The sequence below is a fragment of the Erinaceus europaeus genome, chromosome 6 (assembly GCF_950295315.1).
Source record: "Erinaceus europaeus chromosome 6, mEriEur2.1, whole genome shotgun sequence".
Classification (NCBI taxonomy): domain Eukaryota; kingdom Metazoa; phylum Chordata; class Mammalia; order Eulipotyphla; family Erinaceidae; genus Erinaceus; species Erinaceus europaeus.
The window spans coordinates 25,638,170-25,664,620 of record NC_080167.1 but is presented as its reverse complement, the minus strand read 5'-3'; the positions used below and the strand labels follow the sequence as shown (position 1 = coordinate 25,664,620).

The window sequence follows — 26,451 nt, the reverse complement described above, 5'->3', positions numbered from 1 at the left end:
TTTCTCTACAGAAATGACCTCTAGCAGGTAGGGAGTGGAGAGTCAAACCCGGGTCCTATGCCAGTTCTTTCAAGTCTGTGGTAAACAATCACGCCTGTTCTTCATTTCACACACAGAGTGCAACCATGTATTATTATCTCCTTTATTCCCTGTGAACAATTCTTGAGCTATTCCACCAAAATGTCTAAAATGGGAATTGGTGAACAAAAACTGAAGTTCGGTAAATAATCATTAAGTGGTAACACTGGAAATGAAAATCCATTTGAATGTGAATGGAGTTGCAAAAAGTTGCAGAACAATTTAGGGAGAAAAAAAAAGGAGTTTTTGGAGTGTGTGCAGGCAGAGAACCTGAGTGATGGTGAGCTGAGCTTATCAACATAAATGAGAAAAATGACTTTTTATTTCTTTCTTTCTTGCCACCAGGGTTATTAGCTGGGGCTCCATGCCAGCATTATGAATCCACCTCTCCCAGAAGCTACTCCCCTCTCCTTTTTTTTTTCCCTGATTCTTATTAGATAGGAGAGAGAGAAAGAGAGAGAGAGAGAGAGAGCTACACAGACACACCTGGAGACCTGCTTCCTTCCTTCTTTCCTCTTCCTTTTCTTTCTTTCCTTTTGTTCTTTCTTTTCTTTTCTTTTTTTTCCTGCCTCCAGGGTTATCATTGGGGCTCTCGGTGCCTGCACCACAAATCCACCACTCCTGGAGGCCATTTTTCCCCCCTTTTGTTGCCCTTGTTGTTTATTGGTGTTGTTGTTACTATTATTGTTGGAGTTGATGTTGGATAGGACAGAGAGAAATTGGGAGGGGAGGGGAAGACAGAGAGGGGGAGAGAAAGATAGACACCTGCAGACCTGCTTCACTGCCTGTGAAGCGACTCCCCTGCAGATGGGAAGCCGGGGGCTCCAACCGGGATCCTTACGCGATTCCTTGCGCTTTGTGCCAGGTGTGCTTAACCTGTTGCGTTACAGGCCCGGACCCCTGTTCTTTGTTTTCATATGACAGGGCAGTGAGAAATTTAAAGAGGAGAGGGACATAGGAAAAGAGAAAGAGACACATCTGTATCCTTGCTTCATCACTTGTGAAGTATTTCCTCGCCTCCTGCATTTGGGGAGCAGAGGTTTAAACCTGGGTCCCTTTGCACAATAACCTATGTGCTCAACAGGGTGCACCTCTGCCTGGTTCTAGGGCCAACTTTTTCATTTTGGGGTTTTAATTCAATTAATTAACTTTAAAGCTTTTATTTATTTATTAATGAGAAAGATAGGAGGAGAGCGAGAAAGAACCAGGCATCAACTCTGGTACACGAGAATTGAACTTTTGGGAATTGAGCTGTTGGGAATTGAACTCAGGACCTCCTGCTTGAAAGTCCACCGCGCCACCTCCTGGACCGCACTTTATTTTATTTGTATTAGGGGGATTAATGGTTTACAGCAAATACAACTTCACATACATGTGTAAAACTTCTTAATTTTCTGCAAAACCCTTTCAACTGCAGCCTAGGTTCTCCGCATGCAGTAAAACCTGAGACCCCCTTTCATTCGTCTTTTTTTTTTGCCTCCAGGGTTATTGCTGGGCCTCAGTGCCTGCACCATGAATCCACTGCTCCTGGAGGCCATTTTTCCCCCTTTTGTTGACACATTGTTGTGGTCATTATTGTTGTTGTTGTTGATGTCATTCGTTGTTGGATAGGACAGAGAGAAATGGAGAGAGGAGGGGAAGACAGAGAGAGGGGGAGAGAAAGACACCTGCAGACCTGCTTCACCGCTTGTGAAGCGATTCCCCTGCAGGTGGGGAGACGGGGGCTCGAACCGGGATTTTTACACTGGTCCTTGCGCTTTCTGCCATGTGCGCTTAACCCACTGCGCTACCACATGACCCCCTCATTCTGTCTTTTCATCTCACGTTCCTGGCTCTTTCCTTGGTTTCCCCCATGTAGTGTTGGGACTCAAAATGTAGGACCTCATGCTCACCACTACCTGGTGGACCATTTTTTGGTGCACTGAATTTATTTTATGAGTATCTTCTGTGTTGCACTATTCTAGCAGCCATGACAGTGTTTGTTAAAGGAATGCTTTCCTCATTAGGAAATTGCTTGGACTGCAAAACTTCATTGTTGGCTTCCCCTTTCCCTCCCAAATCTTTGATTCTAAAGACCTGTAACATCACAGAAAGAATAAAAGAGTATTTAGCAAAAATCAATTTAATACAATATGTATCTATGGATTATTTACTATGTGCAACAATCTAAACTGGATAATGATTCGATTACTGCAGGTTTTACCAATGTATTGATATTTATTTTCATTGCATAACTGCTTTTGGTGGAGTTTGATCTGCTCAATGCATTATGTATGATAGGATATAGAACATGTGGTGAGTTTTCTGACTTAAAGCTATAGATTATCAGAATAACTGTGGGAAAGGACCAATGACAAAGTCTAAATCTAGATAAACACTTCAAAAGACAAGTGCAGTAATTGTTGAAGGAAAGTACCTTGAATGATGTGAGGGATTTAAAAAATTTTTTAAAAAATTATTTATTCCCTTTTTGTTGCCCTTGTTTTTTTGTTTGTTTGTTTTTGTTGTTGTTGTTACTGATGTTGTCATTGTTGGATAGGATAGAGAGAAATAGAGTAGGAGAAGACAGAGAGGGCGAGAGAAAGATAGACACCTGCAGACCTGCTTCACCACCTGTGAAGCGACTCCCCTGCAGTTGGGGAGCTGGGGGCTCGAACCTGGATTGTTAAGCGGGTCCTTGTGCTTCGAGCCACTTGTGCTTAACCTGCTGAGCTTAACCTGCTGCACTACCTCCAGATTCCCTGTGGGGGACTTTTTATTGACCAGAGTTACTAAGAGCCCATATTCGTTTTTCAGGAATGTATTGTGACATGTGCGCTCAACCAGGTGCACCACCACCCGGTCCCTTCAGGAATGTATGGTGGGTGATTTGTTTTTGCTGTAGGTAGAAAGCCTTGTAATCAAAATTGTGTTTCATTGATGTGGAAATGAGGACAAGGGGCCAGATCACCCCCCCACCCCAGCCCCAGTGATGTACTGAGTTTTGCATTGGTGCTACATATATTAATAATGCTTTTAAAATTTACCAAACAGTGCCCTGGGAGGTGCTATACTGGAGCGAGCATTGGCCTCCCAACCACAGGGTCCCAAATTCTATCCCTGACATTGCATGTGTCAGTAATGTTTCGGTTGTCTCTCTCTTCCTGTATCTCATGAAGAAAGGAAGAAAAAAAAAACAAAGAAGCAAAGAAAGAAAGATTTACTAAAGAATTTGGATTGTATTAGGATTAGTAACTGACTGCACAGAGATTACAATTTAAAAAGCTACCTATTGACACTTTTGTTTTAATTTATAAAAAGGAAACATTGACAAAACCATAGGATAAGAGTGGTACAAGTCCACACAATTCCTACCATCAGAACTCCGCATCTCATCCTCTCTCCTGATAGCTTTTCTATTCTTTAGCCCTCTGGGAGTATGGGCCCAGGGTCATTATGGGATGCAGAAGGCAGAAGGTCTGGCTTCTATAATTGCTTCAGATGCATAGTCCAAAAGGAATCAGTAGGTATTTGTGAATTATTGTTTAATCCAGCAATGCTCAGTACATTTTTTTTCTTGTCAAAAAGGGTATTTTTGCTTATTTGGATATAAAATAATGATAAATTCCAGATATACTGGAAATACCTTTATAAACTATATGTTGGGTACCTATATGTTGGGTGGGGTTCTATCCTTCTAAGTTAAATCATGATTGGAAGTACAGTTTTAACCTCTTTCTTTGGTGGTGTTGCCAAATTCTCATGAACTTAATAAAGCTTATTGGCTAGACACTTTATCACACAATTTCAAGTACTGGATTGAAGATAATCTTTGTATGAGCTGATTTTATACATTTTTTAAGTTTTTATTTCTATAAAGGAAACACTGACAAAAACCATAGGATAAGAGGAGTACATCTCCACACAATTCCCACCACCAGAGCTCCATATCCTATCCCTCCCCTGATAGCTTTCCTATTCTTTATCCCTCTGGGTCTATGGAACCAAAGTCATTATGGCATGCAGAAGATGGAAGGTCTGGCTTCTGTAATTGCTTCCCCGCTGAACATGGGCATTGGTAGGTGGATCCATACTCCCAGCCTGTCTCTCTTTCCCTAGTGGGGCAGGGCTCTGGGGAAGTGGGGCTCCAAGACACATTGGTGGGGTTGTCTGTCCAGAGAAGTCTGGTTGGCATCATGTTAGCATCTGGAACCTGGTGGCTGAAAAAAGAGTTAACATATAAAGGCAAACAAATTGTTGACTAATCATGAACCTAAAGGTTGGAATAGTGCAGATGAAGAGTTGGGGATCTTCACTTTATAGATAGTTAGTAGGCCTATTTTAGTTATATATCAAAGAGCCCATGAATATACTAGTTTTTTAATTTCCTGAGCCTGACTTTTTATATGCAGGTGGACCCAAGTTATTGTCTGGGGAAATGATGTCATGGCTGGGAAAATGACCAGAAAGCTGGATCAGGGAATAGAGTAGCTCCCAAATATGTGAAAGGTATATAAATATTGTTGACTTTAACCCCATCAGTTTGATCTGCTCTGATATGATCTGATCTGGGGCCCATATTCAGCTTAGGAGCCTATGTGATGCACCACTGTCTAGCCCCCAAGCCTACTATTTTAAAAAAAATACTTGTGTGACTATATCTTAAGCTTCATAAATAATAATATCTATATCACTTATATAGATATTAAATCCACATAGATGTAAGAGTGGTTACATACAGTATGGTGCAAATAAAGGAGATGACATATTGGAAGGAGCCTTTGTGATCTCTGCATCCCTGTAGATCTGAAGCTCACATTCTGTGGTCATGAGTAGGAACGTTCCAAGCTGCCCCAATTTCAGGACCCATCTTCCTCAGGTGGAAGATAGAGAACTTTGTCCAGTCTCCCTTCAGTTAGCTTTGGAGTGACTGAGGGAAGTGCAATAGCAAGTAGGTGAGGAGGGTTTTGTACATTTTAAAGGATGGTTCAATATATCTCATCTGATCAGCATGTCCAGTGTATTAATGGGCATTTTTACGTATTTTCTAATTTCTTAGTCCTCTCCAAATTACCAAGACTTATGTTGTTATTTAGCTGTAATGATTGTACCCAGATTCTTACAAAAGGTCACTCATATCTCTCTTAGGATTTATATCCTTTCTGGTACCCCTCTGTATATGGGATTCTCAGAGCATGGCTTTCATACTTGATTATTTTCATACTTGATTATGATTACTTGAGCACTGATTAGAAATCAGGTCTACCCAAAACCTGCAGAATCAAAATGTGCACTTAGGAAGACTTGTAAGTCCCAGAATGTATGCACTTTTATGGTGAAGTTCTTCCCTAGATACTAAATGACATAAAAATCAGTTGAGTTGGGGGTGGGGTGATAGCACAAAAGCTCAAGGACCAGCTAAGGATCCCAGTTTGAGCCTCGGTCTCCCCACGTGCAGAGGGTTCACTTCACAATCAGTAAACCAGGTTTACAGGTGTTTATCTTTCTCTCTCCCTCTCTGTCTTTACCTCCTCTCTTGATTTTTCTCTGTCCTATCCAACAACAACAGCAATGACAACAATAACAATAAATACAACAAGGGCAACAAAAATGGGAAAAAATGGCCTCCAGGAGCCTTGGATTCAGAGTGCAGGCACCGAGCCCCAACAATAACCTTGGAGACAAAAAAAAAAAAGTCAGTTGAGTCTTCCTGTGAAGTGTAAGGTTGTGGTCATTTACAATCAGATATTTTAGAAATAATATGACCATCTCTTTGTAACAAGTTACTTTGAGGCTACATATATATATATATATATATATATATATATATATATATATATATATATATATATTATTTGTTTATATATAAATAAATCATATATATATCTTGTTGATTTGATAATGATTGACAAGACTATAGGGTAAGAGGGGTACAATTCCACAAAATTCCCACTATCAAAGTTCCATATCCCATCCCCTCCATTGGAAGCTTTCCTGTTCTTTATCCCTCTAGGAGCATGGACCCAGGATCATTATGAAGTGCAAAAGGTGGAAGGTCTGGCTTCTGTAATTGCTTCTCCGCTGGGCATGAGAGTTGTTATGATGTATGCATATATAATTTCAGGGATGTTGTGAAGGTGAAAATTTATGCCAGAACTGGCACAAGCTAAGGTTTTTAAAAAATATTTATTTATTTTCCCTTTTGTTGCCCTTGTTGTTTAACATTGTTGTGGTTATTGATGTCGTTGTTGGTGGATAGGACAGAGAGAAATGGAGAGAGGAGGGGAAGACAGAGAGGGGGAGAGAAAGACAGACACCAGCAGACCTGCTTCACCGCCTGTGAAGCGACGCCCCTGCAGGTGGGGAGCCGGGGGCTCGAACTGGAATCCTTATGCCGGTCCTTGCGCTTTGGGCCACGTGTGCTTTACCCACTGCCACCACCCAACTCCCAAACTAAGTTGTTTTTTTTTTTTTTTTTTTAGAAAATGTGGTATGCTTTCTCTTCCCTTGCTATATAACCATATTGTTTTGACCTGTTTTATATCTCAATGCATTCTTTTCTCATTCTCAAACTGTCTTCAATGAGCACATTAATATAATTAATTGCTAAAATGTCTTCAGAGGACCTGTCTATCCAAAGGCCCCTGTCTTACCCAGGGCTGTAGTGTGCATGCTAGGGATAGTGCCATAGTGCTAGTGAGACAAGAGTGTAGAAGACTGGGGATGTAGTGAGGCATGGAGCACATAGCCCCATTCAGATCTTTGCTATTACATAATGACACGTTGTGGAAAGCATAATCTAACCTTGACATTACAGATTATATAAGTGGTCAAATACTTCATTAGTTTTATTATAGCCATGCTGAATGAACATAGATTAATATTCAGATGGAATCATTATATGAAAATAATGCTTTTGGGGCAGCAAACGGTTTTTTAATGTAACAATTGAATGTTCACTGGAAATTAATGAGCACCTGGAGGGATAGTTGGGAGGCAGTTATAAGAAACTGGACTTCTCCAGTGTCTGGTGCTATAGGCTGGTTAGTAGATGATTTTGCACTTGCCATATAGGAAACAAAGCAAATGCATGGCACTATACAGGGTTTTAATACAAATTATAGTATCCTCTTTGGTTGCAATTTATATATAGTTTATCCTATGTACTATATACAATGGCTTTTCCTGTTTGGTTGAAAAGTCTTTATGGGATATTTATAGTTTCTCCTTATTTATATTCTGTCATTCTGCCAAGGTGAGGGTCTTCTGATTCTAGTTAAATGGGTCTGTGACTATAGTTGTCCTATCTGTCCATTAAGTGTGCCATTTCACTGAGATTAAAATGTCTATATACGAATGGTTAGATTTGCTTCACCACTTAAAACCAAATCAAATAATATGTTAAAGTCATAATGGTACATCCCAACTATTGACTTAGTGTCTTTTATCACGTTAGTCACTATGTACGGTACATTATCTTATTTATCTCAGTATTTTTGTGATTCAGCTTTATGGAGATTTTCTTTTTTTTTTTTTTTCCCTCCAGGGTTATTGCTGGGCTCGGTGCCTGCACCATGAATCCACAGCTCCTGGAGGCCATTTTTCCCCCTTTTTGTTGCCCTAGTTGTTGCAGCCTTGTTGCGGTTATTATTGCCATTGTTGATGTTGCTTTGTTGTTGGATAGGACAGAGAGAAATGGAGAGAGGAGGGGAAGAAAGAGAGAGAGGGGAGAGAAAGATAGACACCTGCAGACCTGCTTCACCGCCTGTGAAGCGACTCCCCTGCACGTGGGGAGCCGGGGTCTCGAACCGGATCCTTACGCCGGTCCCTGCGCTTTGCGCCACGTGCGCTTAACCCACTGCGCCACCGCCCGACTCCCTGGAGATTTTCTAAATCATAAAGTAGTTGGTACAGATGGGATGGGAATCCAGTTATTGCTAATTATAAAGTCCATACTGTTTGTAGCATTAATGCTGCCTGTGAGCACCTTCCACTTGTGCCATCTTTCTCTCTTTCTTTCTTTCTTTCTTTCTTTCTTTCTTTCTTTCTTTCTTTCTTTCTTTCTTTCTTTCTTTTTTAGTGATTTAATATCGATTCACAAAATTATGGGCCAGCAGGGGTATGAATACAGACTGTTCCCACCACTAGAGTTCTGAGTCTCCATTTCCTCCATTGGAAACTGCATAGCCTTCCCAAGGTCACTGATGTCAACTATTATATATATAAATATACTCATTTCTTCCATGGTCCTGCTCTCTCCTTCCCTTCAAGTCAAACCTACACCCACTTCCACTTTCAAATGTCCCTCTTTTTTCCTCTTCTCTCTGGCTCCTGATGGAATTGGAGTTCAGAGCCCTCCAGTCATCTTCCCCTAACATTTCTCCCACTCTGGGAATATGGACCTTTTTTTTTTTTTTTTTTTTTAACCAGAGCACCGCTCAGTTCTGGCTTATGGTGGTACGGGGCATTGAACCTGGGCAGGGGAGTCTCCCTGCATAACCTTTATGCTATCTACCCAACCCATGGATCAAAATTCTTTATTGGGGTACAGAAGGTGGGAGTTCTGGCTTCTGTAATGGCTTCTCCACGGGACATGGACATTGGCAGGTCGATCCATACCTCCAGCCTGTTTCTGTCTTTCCCTAGTGGGTTAGGGCTCTGGAGAGGTGAGGTTTCTTTCAGAACACATTGATAGGTCTTCTGCCCAGAGATGTTAGGATGGAATCATAGTAGCATCTGCAACTTGGCGGCTGAAAGACACAGTAAGATATAAAGCAGGACAAAGTGTTTAGTAAACAGGAACCAAAAAATAGGAATAGAGCAGATGAGATTAGGGATCTTGGGGTAGAAAGAAGCTAGGAAGTCTATTTTAGGTGGGCCATGGGGCCCATGATATATTTTTTTTGCCTAAGCTTAATAGCTAATATGCTGGTGGACTAAAATATTTTCTGGTAAGATGTTGCCAGAGTTGAGAATAGAACTAGAAAGCTGAGTTAGGGCAGAGAGTAGCTCCCAAACTTGAAACAAGTAAATAAATATAATTATTTACCCATCGATCTGACCCAGTGCTCATATATATTAACATTGAGTACAGGAACCTGTGTAACTTCTTGAGTCCCTGTCAGTAACTCTCAGTTCATGGTCATAGCTGGGAACATTCTAGGCTACACTGATTTCAGGACCAGTCCTTTTCCAGTGGTGGATGACTCAGACTCCTTTTGGAGAGTGGGCTATCCTTGCCATTGCTACCTTGGAATGTGGACATGGTTCTGGAGAGGCCCACAAGAGGTCTTATGATGATACTCCTGATGGAAGTGACCAGTTATGATGGAAAGATGTACCATCTTTTTCTTCATGTTCTTATAATAATTTCTCCCTCCAATTTAATTGATTGGAAAACAATTCTGAATTTAAAAGGATAATTATCATATTTCTGTAAGCATTTAAGTAATGTGTATTACTTAATACACAGATATGACCAAGTAGGCAAAGGATGATTGAAATATGTGCCTTTAATGGTTGATCTGAACATAGACTTTCTGTTACAGACCTGGCTTCTTGTGTTGGTTGTGGAATGATGTGTATGGCTGCTAATAGATTCTGTTCTGTTTCTGATGATACTTCATGTCCTAGGAATCTGTTGGACATTTTCTTGTCAGTTTTGATAATTCAGACTGTGTAAGAGAGCTACCATGAAAATCTTTTTTTTAACTTTTAAAATTATTTATTTATTTTTATTAGTGATTTAATACTGATTTACGAAATTACATGTCAATAGCAGAATAGAATAATTCCACGCCAAAGTTCTAGATCCCCAATCCCTCCATTTCAAATCACTGCAGCTCTCCCAAGGTTGCAGACATGGTTTAATCTCTACAACATGGTTTATATCTCTACAACTATCTTATCTAGATTTGCACTTAATCCCCCCCCCCTTTTCTTCCAGGGCCAGTTCTCTTTTCCCCTCTAAGCCACACATAACCCTATTATTACATTCAAATGTCCCTCCTTTTTTCCTCCTCTCTCTCCTGGTTCCCAGGGAGCTGGAGTTCAGGGCCCTCTTATCCTCTTCCTTCTATCATTTCTCCCCCACTGGGAGTAAGGATCCTAATTGTTTTTGGTGTGTTGAAGTTAGGAGTTCTGACTTGTGTAATTACTTCTCTGCTTGACATGGGCATTAGCAGGTCAATCCATGCCTCCAGCCCATTTCTATCTTTCCCTAGTTGGGTAGAACTCTGGAGAGGTGAGGTTCCAGGACACACTGGTGAGGTTGTCTGCCCAGAGAAGTCAGGATGGGATCATGGTAGCCTATGCAACTGAGCGTCTGGAAGGTGGCAGGACATAAAGTGAGACAAAATGGTTAATGAACAGGAACCAAAAAGTAGGAACGGAGCAAATGAGATTAGGGATCTTAGGGTGGAAGAAAGCTAGGAAGTCCCTTTTAAGCTTGTTTCTAGGGGCCCACGAATATGGTAGTTTTTTGCTTGAGTTTGGTATCTAACATGAAGTTGGATAAAAATATTCTCTAAGAAAATGGTGTCAAAGTAGAAAAAATGGCTAGAAAGTTGGATTAGGGTAGAGAGTAGCTCCCATTCTTAAAAAAATTCTGTGGCCAGAATAAACTATCTCCATTCACCTGAACCCAGGGCATATATATATATCACCGAAACTTGTGTTACCTCTGAGTCTCTATTGGTCAGAACTCGCAGCTCAGAGTCACAACTGGGAACATTGCAGGTTGCATTCATTTCAGGACCAGTCTTCCTCCAGTGGCAAGGCAGGATACCCCCAACATGAAAATCTTACATTTTACCTTTTCTTTAAATCTTTGGGGCTCAGTAATAAGAGTGAGAAAACTGTTGATTGCCTTGAATGCCTATGAGATTTCTCTCCTTCTTCTGTGTGTGTGTGTGTGTGTGTGTGTGTGTGAAGTTACTGTACAAATTGATTCTATGGAATTTTTCCAACAGTTGTTGCATTTTCCTCTGCTCTAGACAATACACTAAAATAACATTTTTTTTAGATCTGATTTAGATTCTCTAGTCATGTTAAATCTCACCTTTTTCTCTCTCTCATTCTTTTCTCCATTTGCAGGATGATGAAGTGGTTCTCCAGTGTACTGCCACCGTCCAAAAAGAACAACAGAAACTATGCTTGGCGGCAGAAGGATTTGGCAACCGACTTTGTTTCTTGGAGTCTACTTCAAATTCCAAGGTGGGATAAAGCCTTTGGAGGCAATTCAAAACATTTACATTTTATAACACCACATTTTGTGAGGCAGTATAAGGGACCACTAAGCAGGAGCCGTTACTCTTTGCAAATACTCACCTCCTGCAGATGTCTCGACTATGATTATTAACAGGAGTAGACAATTCCTTGCCACCATAATGCTAATTTTTTATACTGGAAAAGTAAACAGATAGGTCACATATATTAGAGCTGAGAATGGCTGTGAATAAAAACAAACAGAGTAATAGAGAGTAATGAGGCAAGGACTCACTTTTGACAGAGGGTATAAAGGAGAGTTGTTCCAAGGTAGTGACATTTGAGCAAATCTGGGTACAGTGAAGTGAACAGCATTTAGTTCTTGATATTCTGCATCATCCAGGGAATGCAAGGGCACCTTCTTAGAAGTGTGCTTGCAGGATGTTCAGCAAACAGTCAGGAAGCCACTGAAATACAAATACCATGAATTCAAGAACCAGTGATGGGAGATAAATTTTTAAAAAAAATTTTTTTATCTTTATTTATTTATTGGCTAGATATATCCAGAAATTGAGAGGGAAGCAGGTGATATAGAGGGAAAGAGACAAGAGAAAACCTGCAACACTGCTTCACCACTTGCAAAGCTTTCCTCCTGCAGTAGGTACCAGGGGCTCAAACCTGGGTCCTTGAGCATTGTAACATGTTTGCTCAACCAGCTGTGTCACTACTGGGCCGGAGATAAAATTTCTGTTCTGTCTCTCTCTTTCCTTCCTTCCTTCCTTCCTTCCTTCCTTCCTTCCTTCCTTCCTTCCTTCTTTCTTTCTTTCTTTTTTTTTTATTGGGGGATTAATGGTTTACAGTCAACAGTAAAATACAATGGTATGTACATGCATAACATTTCCACATAACAATAGAACCCCTACTAGGTCCTCCTCTGCCATCATGTTCCAGGACCTGAACCCTCTGCCTCCACCCCAGAGTAGTTTACTTTGGTGCAAAACACCAACTCCAGTCCAAGTTCTGCTTGGTGTTTTCCCTTCTGATCTTGTTTTTCAACTTCTGTCTATGAGTGAGATCAACTCATATTCATCCTTTTGCTTCTTGCTTACTTCACTTCACATGATTTCTTCAAACTCTATCCAAGATGGGGTAAAGAAGGTGAATTCAGGAAGTCAGGCGGAAGTGCAGCAGGTTAAGTGCAGGTGGCTCAAAGTGCGAGGACAGGTGAAAGGATCCCGGTTCGAGCCCCCAGCTCCCTATCTGCAGGGGAGTCATTTCACAAGCTGTGAAGCAGGTCTGCAGGTGTCTGTCTTTCTGTCCCCCTCTCTGTCTTCCCCTCCTTTCTTCATTTCTCTCTGTTCTATCCAACAATGACAACATCAATAACAACAACAATAAGAACTACAACAATAAAACAACAAGGGCAACAAAAGGGAATAAATAAATAAATATTAAAAAAGAAGGTGAATTCACCATTTTTAATAGTAGAGCAGTGTCCCATTGTGCATATAGACCACAACTTGATCAGCCTCTCATCTGTTGTTGGATACCTGAGTTGCTTCCAGGTTTTGACTATTACAAATTATGCTGTTATGAACATAGGTATCCACAGATCTTTTTAGATGGGCGTGTTTGGTTCTTAGTGTATATCCACAGGAGAGGAATTGCAGGATCATAGGGTAAGTCTACTTTTAGCCTTCTGAGAGTTCTCCAGACTGCTCCAAGATAACATTTTTAAGGGATCAGGTTATAAAGGACTTTCCAGACCATGACGACCAAGTCTCTTTATAATATAAAGGGAGACCTTTGAGTGGATGAGTGATGCAACTTGACTATTTAAAGGAAGTTGAGGGGCCAGGAGAGTCAGTCTTTTGGAGGCTATCCACATTAGAGTGCTTGAGACATATCTCTTCCAAGTTGAAGTCATAGTTGTGGGAAATAGGGGAGGGATTTGAAGACTTAAGAGATTTAAAAGTAGAACAGATTTTAGAAAATAAGGGAGAAGAGACAATGAAGATGTCTCTGGGGATAAAAACTCAGATAGGGAAGAGTTGAATAATCTTTTGTGTAGCACTTTTTAGTTACTCTATTCTTTTGTCCTGCACCATGCCATTGGCCACAATAAGAGTTGAATCATTATAATCATTGTACATATGATGGGGAAAAAAAAAAGAAGCAGTCTGGAAGATGATGTAGTGACTACATCTTAGGATTTGAAAGTATGAGGTCCCATGTTCAATACCTGGCATTGTATATGCCAGGAAGAGGCTTTGGTTCTTTTAATTTCTCTCTCTCTCTCTCTCTCTCTCTCATTAGTGATTTAATAATGATCAACAAGATTGTGGTACAATTCCATACAACCCCATCTCCATAATTCCATATCCCATCCCCTTCATTGGAAGGTTCCCAGTTCCTTATCTCTCTGGGAGTTTGGACCAAAGATCTTTATGGAGTGCAGAATGTGGAAGGTCTGGCTTCTGTAATTGCTTCTCCACTGGGCATGGACATTGACAGGTCGATCCATACCCCCAGCTTATTTTTATCTTTCCCTAATAAGGTAGGGCTCTGGGAAAGTGGGGTTCCAGGACTCGTTGGTGAGGTTGTCTTCTCAGGGAAGTCAGGTTGGCATCATGGTACCATCTGCAATTGGTGGCTGAAAGGCATTAAAACATAAAGCAGAACAAATTATTTAGCAATCAGGAACCTAAAGGTAAGCATATAGCAGATGAAATTTGGGATCTTCATGTTGGAAGAAGCTCGGAAGTCTATTTTAGGTATATTGCAAGGGGCCCATGACTTCAGTGATTTTTGCCTGTGCCCTATAGCTAACATGCAGTCGGGCTGAAAGTATTGTCCAGGAAGATGGTGTAAGAGTTGTGAATAGCACTAGAAACTGGAAAAGAGTAGTTCCCAAATAGGGGAAAATTATATAAGTACTGCTAACTGTAAACCACATGGATGTGACCTAGGACCCATGTCTATCCATACTTAGCACAGGAGCCTGTGTAACCTCTGCATCCTTGCCGATCTGAACTCACATTCCATGATGAGATGTAGGAACATTCTAGGCTGCACTCATTTTAGGACCAGTCTTCCTCGAGTGGCAGGATAATGTTGACCCAGCCTCCCTTTGGAGAGTGGGACACTCCCTACCACTGTTGTTCTATGTTGAGGGCAAGGTCCTGTAGAGGCCCCCAAGAGGGTTTATGATGTAGTTCCTGATGGAGATGACCAGTGATGTTTGAGAGGGTGATCTTTTAGAGGTCTAGGCCCATCATATCTGTGTTACTCTAGTGATATGAAACCAAACTTACTCTAATGATATGAAACTCCTCTTTCTCTTTCAAATAACGAAATAACTATGTACGTAAATAAACCTTAAAAAATAGTAAGCATTTTAGTATTTACCGCTTTGCCTGCAGTTTCTAATATCTTTTAGTTTCCAGACTCAAGCAGGCCACTAAGCTTTTAATTTTATTTATTTATTTATTTATTTATTTATTTATTTATTTATTTATTTATTTATTTATTCATTCATTCATTCATTCATTCATTTATTGTCTCCAGGGTCATTGCTGGGGCTCAGTGCCTGCACTACTACAAATCCACTGCTCCTGGAGGCTATTTTTTCCCTTTTGTTGCCCTTATATTTTATCGTTGTCATTATTATTGTTGTTGTTGTTGGATAGGACAGAGAGAAATGGAGAGAAGAGGGGGCTCCAACCAGGATCTTTGTGCAGGTCCTTGCACTTTGTGCCACGTGCACTTAATCGGCTACGCTACAGCCAGACTCCCTGCATACTCTTTTCTTACCCCTGGTAAGATTGCTTGACATTTCCCACTATGTGGGTTTTATTTTTGCTTTGTCCTCCCTGGCATGCATGTACTCCTTGTACATTTCTGTTTGCTAAAGTGTGGATAGTCCCTCAAAGTTGACCGGTTGCATTTTTGCTGCTTCTTAAGTGTTTTGTTTATATATTTTCGTCATATTGCTAGTTGAGCTTACTCTGTATAATACCTGTAGCACCTCCTGTCCATATATATATGTATTTTACTGTCAGATACATTCACTAGTCTCTATAGTCCTTGAGGACCAGAGCATATCTTGTTTATTTATTTATTATTTATCTATTTACTTCTCTAAGTAGCAGACACAGGACATTGAACTAGTATGTGATCCACAAAATTTAATGGATTATTAAGTTTGAAAGGAAGTCACTAGTTATAGACCAATTATATTTTTATAAGAAAAAAAATTAATTTTCTATAATGATAAAGAGTCTAGATTTTAGTTTATATTTAAAAGAGTATAAGCCCCAGCACAGATGTATCATAGAGATATATCAATATTTGTCTTTCACTGGTAGAAAAGTTCATCATTCCCCAACCCCACCACTACCACCAAATCAGTCCTCTTATGCATTTATTCTAAAGGCCAGGAGACTAGAATGATTGCTGAAAAAGAGAAGTCAGTCATTACAAATTATATGTGTGTCCCTGGAAATAAGCCCAGAAATATCATAAGCAAAAGAAAAATTTTAAGTGAAGGCTGGACTTACTCCTTCAGAAGATTGTTCATGCTCCAACAATTTCTATTGAGGTGGATCACTATCTGAATGAAAGTAGTTCAGAATTCCAGATTTTCCTGCAGAAAATGTAAATATTAAATCTGATCAGTTTCCAGTAGCTGTTCACTATTCATTATTACAGGGTGTTATTGTATACTCATTATATTACTGAATTTCCATTTTTTTCTATATTAAGAATTGACAAGTATTGTTTTTGTTTTAGGAACTAGTGTCTTTTTTTCCAAGTCCAACTTACTTTATACTAAAAACATAAAGAGAAGGGTAGGGAGGTGAAGATAGCAGCACCGAGCCAGAAAGATAGCTCAGCTTGTCAGCACACCAACTTAACATATCTGAGATCAAAGCTGGCACTTACTATATTGCCACAGTTGAGCAGTGCTCTGCCCCCTTACTCCTCTCTTGTTCTCCTTCTCTCTGTCTCTCCTGAAGAAATCTTAAAAAATAGCAGAGCCAGTTACTTTAATGCTATGAAACTGCAAAAGTTATACTGACACACTCCAATTTTCCAAAGGTGAGAGAGAACACATCGGTTTGTATCAGTTTTTCTGCTCTGCCTTCCTTTCCATAGACATCATTCTCCTCCTTGTTTTCTCTTACTGATAAATGTGTATAAGGTATATGTACATAATTATTATATATACATAATTACATATAATCATGTACAGCTTCTATTTGTGTGGGATTATCCAATATTTATATAATTATCTTGTAGATGTAGTGCGGATGCTGTGTGATAGTCTCAGAGACAGAGCAAAGAGCAGAATAATATTTATAGGCCATGTTGGTCTACCAGACTTAACCACTGTTAGCTAATGTTTCCAAATAAATTAAAATAAGTGTCAAAAAATGAGACATGCTATGAAAGAATATGCATGTTAGATCCTCAGGGACTAGATGAATTAAAGAGAAAGATTTGAAAAAGAGCTGAAAGATAATAAGAGAGAAATGCAAATAAGTGAAAAACTAATTTTAGGGATGGAGACTGAATGAGAAAAGAACGCCCAATCATAAATACCCATATGCAATGAGTTTGGAATTATAGAATATGGAAAAGTGAAACTTGGTATAAAAAAATGAAATGGCAAGGGCTGGCAGGTGCCTCACCAAGTAGAGTGCACACATTGCCACACACGAGGATTCAATTTGAACCCCAGGCCACCACATGTGTGATGGACACTGTGTAATTTTGTTTTTATACTGTTATATTTTTTCTTCTAGGAGGCCATAACAACAGGCTTAAAAGGTTAATATTTGAGGGTTAACTGCACATGGCGCAAAGTGCAAGGAACAGCCTAAGGATACTGGTTAGAGCCTCTGGCTCCCCAACTGCAGGGAAGTTGCTTCACAGGCAGTGAAGCAGGTATGCAGGTGTCTATCTTTCTCTCCCCTTCTCTGTCTTCCCCTCCTCTCTTGATTTCTCTCTGTTCTATCCAACAACAAACAATATCAACAACAACAGTAATAATCACAAGGCTACAACAACAAGAGCAACAAAAGGGGAAGACAAAAAAGACCTCTGGGAGTAGTGGATTCATGATGCAGGCACTGAGCCCCAGCAATAACCCTGGAGGCAAAAAAAAGGTTAATATTTTCCCCTACATGAAGAGATCACAGCAATAACCTACATTTTCCCCTACATGAAGAGCCCCAGCAATAACCCTGGAGGCAAAAAATAGGTTAATATTTTTCCCTACATGAAGAGACCACAAATCAGTGGGATTTGCTAAAATACTTTTCTAGCAAGTGAGGAAGAGGATTCATTGACAGCTGGCCAAGGTCATGTTGATTACCTTTAGCAGAAAGTCCTGCCTATGCTGAGGGCAAGGGGAAAGGTTGCTTCCAGCTAGATTCTTCTTATTCAGCTAAAAAACTTAAGGGGCGGGGAGGAGACAAGATGGCAGCTCAGAGACAACACGTTCTGAGTTCTGCATAAAGGCTGCTTCAAAGCTGGGAAGTTCGGGTGAGGGTAGTAATTCTGGCCACCAGGTTCTAGATGCTACCATGATGCCAACCGGACTTCTCTGGACAGATGACCCCACCAATGTGTCCTGGAGCCCCGCTTCCCCAGAGCCCCGCCCCACTGGAGAAAGAGAGAGACAGGCTGGGAGTATGGATCGACCTGTGAACGCCCATGTTAAGCGGGGAAGCAATTACAGAAGCCAGACCTTCCACCTTCTGCACCCCACAATGACCTTGGGTTCATACTCCCAGAGGGTTAAAGAGTAGGGAAGCTATCAGGGTAGGGTAGGGGATACGGAGCTCTTGCGGTGGAAATTGTACCCCTCTTATCCTATGGCCTTGTCAGTGTTTCCATTTTATAAATAAATACATTAAAATAAAAAAAATAATAAAGAAAGAAAACTTAGAGGGTTCCCTGGCAGCTAGCCAGGATCAAGTTGATTACGTCTCTCTTGATAAGTTAACTCGTGTATGGCCAGGCAGTGGTGCACCTGGCTAAACACACACATTGTAGTGTGCAAGGATCCAGGTTCAAGCCCCTGGTCCCCACCTGCAGGGGGAAAGCTTTACAATTGGTGAAGCAGGGCTGCAGGTGTCTCTCTGTCTCTTTCCCTCTCTGTCTCCTTCTCCCCTCTCAAGTTCTCTCTGTCTCTGTCCAATAATAAAGACATAAAAACATTTTAAAATTAAGATACTCTATGCAATATGTATGTATATTCTATGCAAACTAAAATATGACTGAGTTTGGAATATTGCACCAAAGTAAAAATAAATCTGGGCAGAGGGTAAGGGTAGACTTTCAGCTTCACTATAGAGGGGTGAGGGTAGGGACACAGACCTTGGGTGTCAGGGATGGTGCTAACTTACATTATAAATCACTATGTAATCTATATGAGAGGAAAAAATAGTTTGAACGTCCCAATATTTTTGATGCATAGACCCGAGTCCTTAATAATTCCTTCAGTCTAAGCACTTAAGCTTTTAAATTGGTAACTTGACTGAATTTTAACAGTGAGTTAAAAAATGTTAATTAAAAAAAATAAGGTAACTCTTGTTTGCCTTACTACTACTCTTCTTCTTCTCTGTGTCTCTTCATCTTTCTTTATCTCTCACCTTCTAAAGCAGTAGGCTTTTTCTTTTTCTTTTTTTCCCCCAAAGGGCCATCTGGATATTTATAGTATGTCTTGCAAGCTGTGCAAAATTATCAACTGAAAAACTAGCGCTTAGTGTTGCTATAGATAAACTTCCGAACTTTATTGGATTTCAAGTCCTGCCTGTGGTCTCCTTGACTGTCATACCCATTGATTTTACAGGCTGTGGATAGCCCTTTGATTGGGTGTTTCTTATCTTTTCTCTAGAGAGGAGGGAAAAAAAGGGGGGGTAACAGTAGTACTGCAGTCATATGGGCACTGAGCCCCACAGTTAACTCCGGTGGTAACAAAAAAAAGTAGAAGGAGGAGGTGGAGGAGGAGAAAGAAGTGGAGGAGGAGGAGTTTCAAAGGAAAAATAAACAGGAAAGTACTTGAGACTGCCAAGCTAGATGGGAATCTATCCTAGAAGATGATTGTCAAAGTATAAAAGATACAACATTAAGCTAAATACAGAGAAAGAATAATGGAAAATGACTTACTGTTTTTGAAACCATTTTTTATCGTGTATGTGGCAGGGGTGGGGGGAGAGCACTATCCCACCTTGTTTGTGGTGCTAGAGATTGAATACAGGGCCTCATTCATGCAAGTCTTGGGCTCTGCCAACTGAACCAACTTCTTTCGACTTAGGTGGTGGTGGTGGTGGTGGTATTTTTTTTTTCCCCCAACAAGGTTTTTTCTGGGATCAGGTATCTCTACAGTTCCTCAGGTCCTTGTGAACTTTTTTTCCTTTGAGATCAAGAGCTAGAGATAGAGAAAGGTGAGATATCACAGCTCACGGTGCTTCCTTGCGCTGGTGTTCTTACGTCCTGGCTGGTGGATCTCATATATTAGTGTGCAGTGCTCACCCCATCTACCTGTATGTTACTATTGCTTATATCGAGAACAGACAGTAACCCCAAAGTGGAGCTTAAGGATATTATTTAAAAAATATTTTTATCCATTTATTATTGGATAGAGACAGAAATGGAGAGGGGAAGGGAGTTAGAGAGGGAAAGAGACAGAGAGACACCTGCAGCCATGAAGTTTGTCCCCTGCAGGTGGGGACCCGGGGCTTAAACCTGGGTCCTTGTGTACTGTAATCTGTGCACTTAACCAGATGTGCCATAGCCCCCAAGGTTACTATTTTTTAAAAATATTTGTGTGACTATTATCTTAAGCTTCCTAAATAAGAATATCGGTATCATTTATATAGATTTTAAATCCACATAGATGTAAGAGTGGTTGCATACAGTATGGTGCAAATAAAGGAAACCACATATTGAAGGGACAGAAAGCTCTCCTATTTGGGTAAATTTTATTGGGAGGATTAATGGTTTATAGTAAATACAGTTGCTGGTACATGTGTAAAATTTCTCACTTTTCTGCAAAACACTTTTACTCCCAGACTAGGTTCACTATCAGGCACCAGGACCTGAAAGCACCCCTTACCCTACCTTCCCTCCAGATTCTTTTAGTTTGGTGCAACACACCAAACCCAGTTCAAGTTTTACTTTGTGTTTCCCCGTTCTGTTCTTATTTCTCAACATGTACATTTTTTAAAAATGAAAGAAAACCCCATTTAAAATGGCAGAGTTCATATTTATGTTCCTTTGAACTAAAATGTGTATTTTAACAGTGTGAGAGAATATAAATCAAGATATGTTAATATATAAACATTTGAAAGTGGACTTATCTATTAAAATAAGAAGAATGTAAAATTCTGTGGTTGACTGACAGAAAGCTCATTATTTTTTAAATTATTTATTTATTTATTGGATAGAGACAGTCAGAAATCAAGAGGGAAGGGAGGGAGGGATAGAGAGGCTGAGAGACAGAGAGACACCTGCAACACTGCTTCACCATTTACAAAGCTTTCCCCCTGCAGGTGGGGACTGGGGGCTTGAACCTAGGTCCTTGCTCACTGTAACATGTGCGCTCAACCAGGTGTGCCACCACCCGGCCTGTCTTCATTGTTTTTACACAACTTAGTTCGTACATAAAACACTGGACTGAGAAGATAGCACTATGGTTATGCAAAAGTCTTTGATGCCTGGTCAGGGAGATAGCATAATGGTTGTGCAAAGATATCCTCATACCTAAGGCTCCTAAGTCCCAGATTCAATCTTCCACACCACCATAAACCAGAGATGACTAGTGCCCTGGTCAAAACAAAACAGAAATCAAAACAAAATACTCTCATGCTTGAGGCTCTCAGGTCCCAAGTTTAATCTGCAGCTTCACTATAACCCAGAGTTGAACAGGGCTCTTGAGACCCCCCCCCCCATATATGTGTGTGTGTGTGTGTGTGTGTGTGTGTGTGTATCTTATTAAAATAAAGTATTTTTAAGAAAACTTTCAAAGAAATGAAGGGTAGTTAATTAATTAATTATGGGGCAAACTTCAAAATGGCAGTCAAGAGGCTGTATGCACCTAATTACAGAAGCAACTTCCATACCAAGGAAACAAAAACATCAGTGAGAGACATAATACATTTCAAATGGACAGTAAACAAAGTATCACTGAGGCTGACCTTAAAGATTTATGTCAAATTCTGAATCTTAGAGACAGAGAACATACAGATTTCTAAAGGTTCACAGACATGTTTTAGATCTCAAGGAAACCCCCAATAAATCCTAAATAGTTTCAGTAAAACAACTGAATGTGACAATAAAGAAGTACAGTGAGAAATTCATTTTTTTGGAAAAAAAGAAAAAAAGAGGAAGCCTCAGACCACAAAAGTTCTGTCTTCCTGACAATTGAAAATATACTATTAATAAAACCAAATAAAATGATTTCTTGAATATAGTGAAAGTGAACACACTATATTGTAGGTTGTGTGAGACTATATTAATAAAAGTGAAAAAAAGAAGAAGTTAGTGATGTTGGAAGGTGGCCCAGATGTAGAATGTAGGACTTGCATGCAAGCCCTAGGGTTTGAACTCCAAAATCAAGTATACCAAAGTGATGCTCTAATTCAATCTCTTGCACCCCACCCCCAGTCTCCCTCCCTTCCTCCCTCTCTCCATACCCCCCTCCCTCAAACAAGTATATATATATTTAATTTATTAGTAAATTAATATTGATTTACAAAAGTAAATGTCAACAGAGGTATAATTCCATTCCGTTCCCACCACCAGAGCTCTGAATCCCAATCTCTCTGTTGCAGTCCACTGCGGTTCTCCTAAAGTTGCAGACATGGCTGTACATCTTGTATCATCTGTACAAATTGTCTGCCTACATTTCTACATAATTGTCCCCTTTTCCTTCCAGCTACAGTTCTGTCTTCTCCTCCAAGCCACACATAATCCTACTACTACATCTGAATATTCCTCCCTTTTCCCTCCTCTCTCTCCTGGTGTTGATGGAGTTGGAGTTCAGAGCCCTCTTATCCTCTTTCTCCTATCCCTCCCCCAGCCCCCACTGAGAATATGAATCAGAGTTGTTTTGGGGGTGCAGAAGGTGAGAGTTCCAGCTTCTGTAATTGCTTTTCTGCAGGACATGGGTGTTGGCAGGCACTTAAAATATTTTTAAGTGAAAAAAAAAATCTTGGTCATTTCTAGAAAACTAGAGAACTGATTTTCCCTGGTTAGGATTCCCCAATTATTAACTCATATATCAGAAATGCCTCATTTCGCTGTCATGTGTATGTAAGTACCTTTTGTAAAGAGACGTGAAAATGTGCACGTTTTTTTAAAAAAATAAATCTGTATTTTCATCCAGAAAAACAATAAAAGGAAATGAATTAAACAACTAGAAATTTAATACTAGAAAAAGAACAGTGACATGAACAAATGAAAGTAACAGTATGGGACTAATGAAAAGAAAATTACAATTTCATTAAAAAATAGCTTCTGTGGGAAAAAATTCAAAAGACCTGTAATTAATCAAGAAGTAAGAAAGTACGGTATTCAAATATTGAAAATTATATGAGGGTAATACTGACCTAAACAGGAAAATAAATCATACAGTATAATTTGGTCAATTACATGCAGGTGGATTTAAGAATCTTCATAAAATGAATAACTTTTTAGAAAAGCTAATTATACAATTAATTAAGAGAGTCTAAGTAAGCAAGTCATTATGAAATGAATCAAGTAGTAAAATGTTTTCCTTACAAGTTATATACCAGTGGGAGTCGGGCGGCAGTGCAGTGGGTTGAGAGCGAAATGCAAAGACCTGCGTAAGGATCCTGGTTCGAGCCCCCGGCCCCCCACCTGCAGGGGAGTCGCTTCACAGGCGGTGAAGCAGGTCTGCAGGTGTCTTTCTCTCCCCCTCTCTGTCTTCCCCTCCTCTCTCCATTTCTCTCTGTCCTATCTAACAACAATGACATCAATAACAACAATAATAACTACAACAATAAAACAACAAGGGCAACAAAAGGGAATAAATAAATAATAAAAAAAAGAAGTCAGTGTCTTATTAAAAAAAAAAGATATATACCAGCTACAGGTAACCCCTGACTTACTAAGCCACATACATTATTCTAAAAGAAGGAAGGTTCCATATTTATTTAATCAAATAATTAAAGCATAGTGTAAAAGAATTAAAAAAATGTATTTTGGGTTGGGAGTCTGTGATAGTACAGAATTTCTATGTCGAGGCTACAGGTTCAATTCTTGGTACCATCTTATGCCAGAAATGAGTAGTCTGCAGTTTCTCTCTCTTTTCTCTTTCTCTCTTATTCAAACTATATATTACTATCTAAAATTATAAATTTTTTTAATATTAATACAAATAAATATTTCTACAATAAATACCTGTATTGTTGGCCAACTGAGGTTTATTCCAGGAATCCAGGGGTGACTCAATACCAAAGAATTAATATAGTCAATCGAATTAGTAGAGTTAAGGAATAAAATTCTTTGGCTATCTCTGAAGACAAAGAATTGAAAAATTAAAATATTAAGTAGGCTTCATAACATTACTCTTACACACATGCACTTCAGTTAAAAAGTTAACACCTCATTTTGACAGGGACAGTCACAGTTAAAGAAGTTTTTAGGTTTTTTTTTTTTTTAAAAAAAAGGACATTCAGGGTCAGTGGAGATAGCACAGTCGCTATGCAAATAGACTCATGTTTGAGTCTCCAAGATCCTAGATTCAGTCCCCTGAATCACCACAAAACAGATACAAGCAGTGCTCTGGTAAATAAATAAATAAATATTTTTAAAAAAATGTTCATGTTCTTTTTGCTGGGCATATGTTTTGCAAATCTAAAATGCAAGTAAGAGATGTAGTTTCCTTACTCCCTTACTTCTTCTACAAACTCAGGAAGTTGCAGATAATTTATATTAACATCCAGCACTGTCTGAAGAGTCAGTAGAATGCTGCACACATGAATTGATGGTAAGCATTTTTTAAAGTTTTTTATATTTATTTATTTATCTACCTATTTCCTTTTGTTGCCTTTGTTGTTTTATTGTTGTAGTTATTATTGTTGTTGTTACCGATGTCGTCATTGTTGGATAGGACAGAGAGAAATGGAGAGAGGAGGGGAAGACAGAGAGGGGGAGAGAAAGATAGACACCTACACAGAACTGCTTCACCACCTGTGAAGCAATTCCTCTTCATGTGGGGAGCTGGGGGCTCCAACCGGGATCCTTATGCCAGTCCTTGTGCTTTGTGCCACCTGTGCTTAATCCACTGTGCTACTGCCCAACTCCCGATGGTAGACATTTTTTTTCCCTCCAGGGTTATTGCTGGGCTCGGTGCCTGCACCATGAATCCACCGCTCCTGGAGGCCATTTTCCCCCCTTTTGTTGCCCTTGTTGCTGTAGCCTCGTTGTGGTTATTATTATTGCCCTTGTTGATGCTATTCGTTGTTGGATAGGACAGAGAGAAATGGAGAGAGGAGGGGAAGACAGAGTGGGGGAGAGAAAGATAGACACCTGCAGACCTGCTTCACCGCCTGTGAAGCGACTCCCCTGCAGGTGGGGAGCCCGGGGCTCGAACCGGGATCCTTACGCCGGTCCTTGCGCTTTGTGCCACATGCGCTTAACCCACTGCGCCACCACCCGACCCCCGGTAGACATTTTTTAAATGGCTAGTTTATTTGAGACAGTAGGTGGGAAGGAGAGACAGTTCGCCAGGCAGAACATGTGCCTGGCCTTACTTGGCACTGTGTGGGAAGTGCTGTGGCCTGAAGGAAACTGTGAGGCTATGAGATCTCTCATGCTCTCCTCTCCATCTCTCTTTCCGAATGGAAGAGTAGCCAAGCCTGGTAAACTCGCTCCCCTGAGAGCACGCCTACTTTGAAAAAGCAAACCAAAACATGGAAATTTATGCAATAGATGATCATAAAATCAGTTTATTAGGAGCCAAATGATGGTGCACACAAGTTATCATGCACACAAGTTACCATGCCCAAGGATCAGGGTTCAAGCCACCAGAAAGGCAGTTTCACCACTGGTGAAGCAATGAGGCAGGTGTCTCTTTCTCTCTCCTTCTCTATATTGCCCTCCCATCTCAATTTTTCTCTCTCTCATCAAATTAAAAAAAAAAAAAAGGCCACCAGCAGTAGCAGATTCATTGTGTAGGCACTGAGCCCCAGTGATAACCCTATGGCGATTAAATAATAAGAATAAGAATAACTAAAATACTTTAAAAATCAGTTTATTAATAGCTCTATACAGAGAACAATTAGAAGGTATATTATCCTGAAACATAAAGTTATACTTAGCAAGTCCGCACAGGCATATATCCATATAAACTTGAGTTGGCATCATTAGAAAGAGGATCACTGTTCGTTTTAGACTTATCAGTCTTCAGTGATCATAGAGTAGTTCCTTAAAAAGTTATTAGCATTCATGGTTTTATAATGTTCTTTGTGGACTCAGGACAGAGTTCGTAAGAGGATCTTTTAAGATTTGTTTCAGCCCAACACCCAACTGAATCTGTATTTCTAAGGCTGGTACATATCCTCTCTATCAAATAGCACTTTTGATTTTTATCTGGCTTCCAGAGAAGAAGTTGATCCTTGTAGCTAGAAAAATATCAAAAACTCTTTCCACTTCTTCTAATTCCTATGGCATCACTTTAATTAAAAGCATCTCTCCCATAATGGAACATGATAGAGTAATATTTTATCTTCAGTGACTTCTCATTTCAGGATATTATTCACCACCATAAATAATGCATCAGTCTATTAATGATGCATAATGGTTGTGATATTCCAGAGAAACTGCTCTTCTTATTCAAGTGAGAGTTTCTGAATAATAAAAATGTCAGTATAAGATAAATATTGGGTGATGTAAGAAAGATACACTTTAAAAACAAAGCTTACAAAACATTTAAGATAGATATGTATGTGTTAGTATGTTTTTCCTAAAATTTAATTGAAGTAATAAAATATCATTACAGGAATAATAAATATTAACTGTGATGTTGTTTTCTTGTCATTTTTACATTTTGTGTTGTGACTTACACAGTTTTGCCTGGACACAAAAGAGAAGAAAAAGTACAGGGTAGCTGGGGGGGGGGCACTTGGGATGTGACTTAGTGGGAAGTGTCAG

General features: G+C 39.8%; 1 protein-coding gene across 1 annotated transcript in view; it reads left to right on the top strand.

The window, feature by feature from the left end:
• RYR2 (ryanodine receptor 2) overlaps window positions 1-26,451 on the top strand; it is an 820,963-nt gene that overhangs the window by 237,492 nt on the left and 557,020 nt on the right. Inside the window, exon 2 of the mRNA XM_060191940.1 lies at window positions 11,152-11,271. Within this exon, the coding sequence (XP_060047923.1) occupies window positions 11,152-11,271 (120 nt within the window). The remainder of the gene's footprint in view (window positions 1-11,151; window positions 11,272-26,451) is intronic.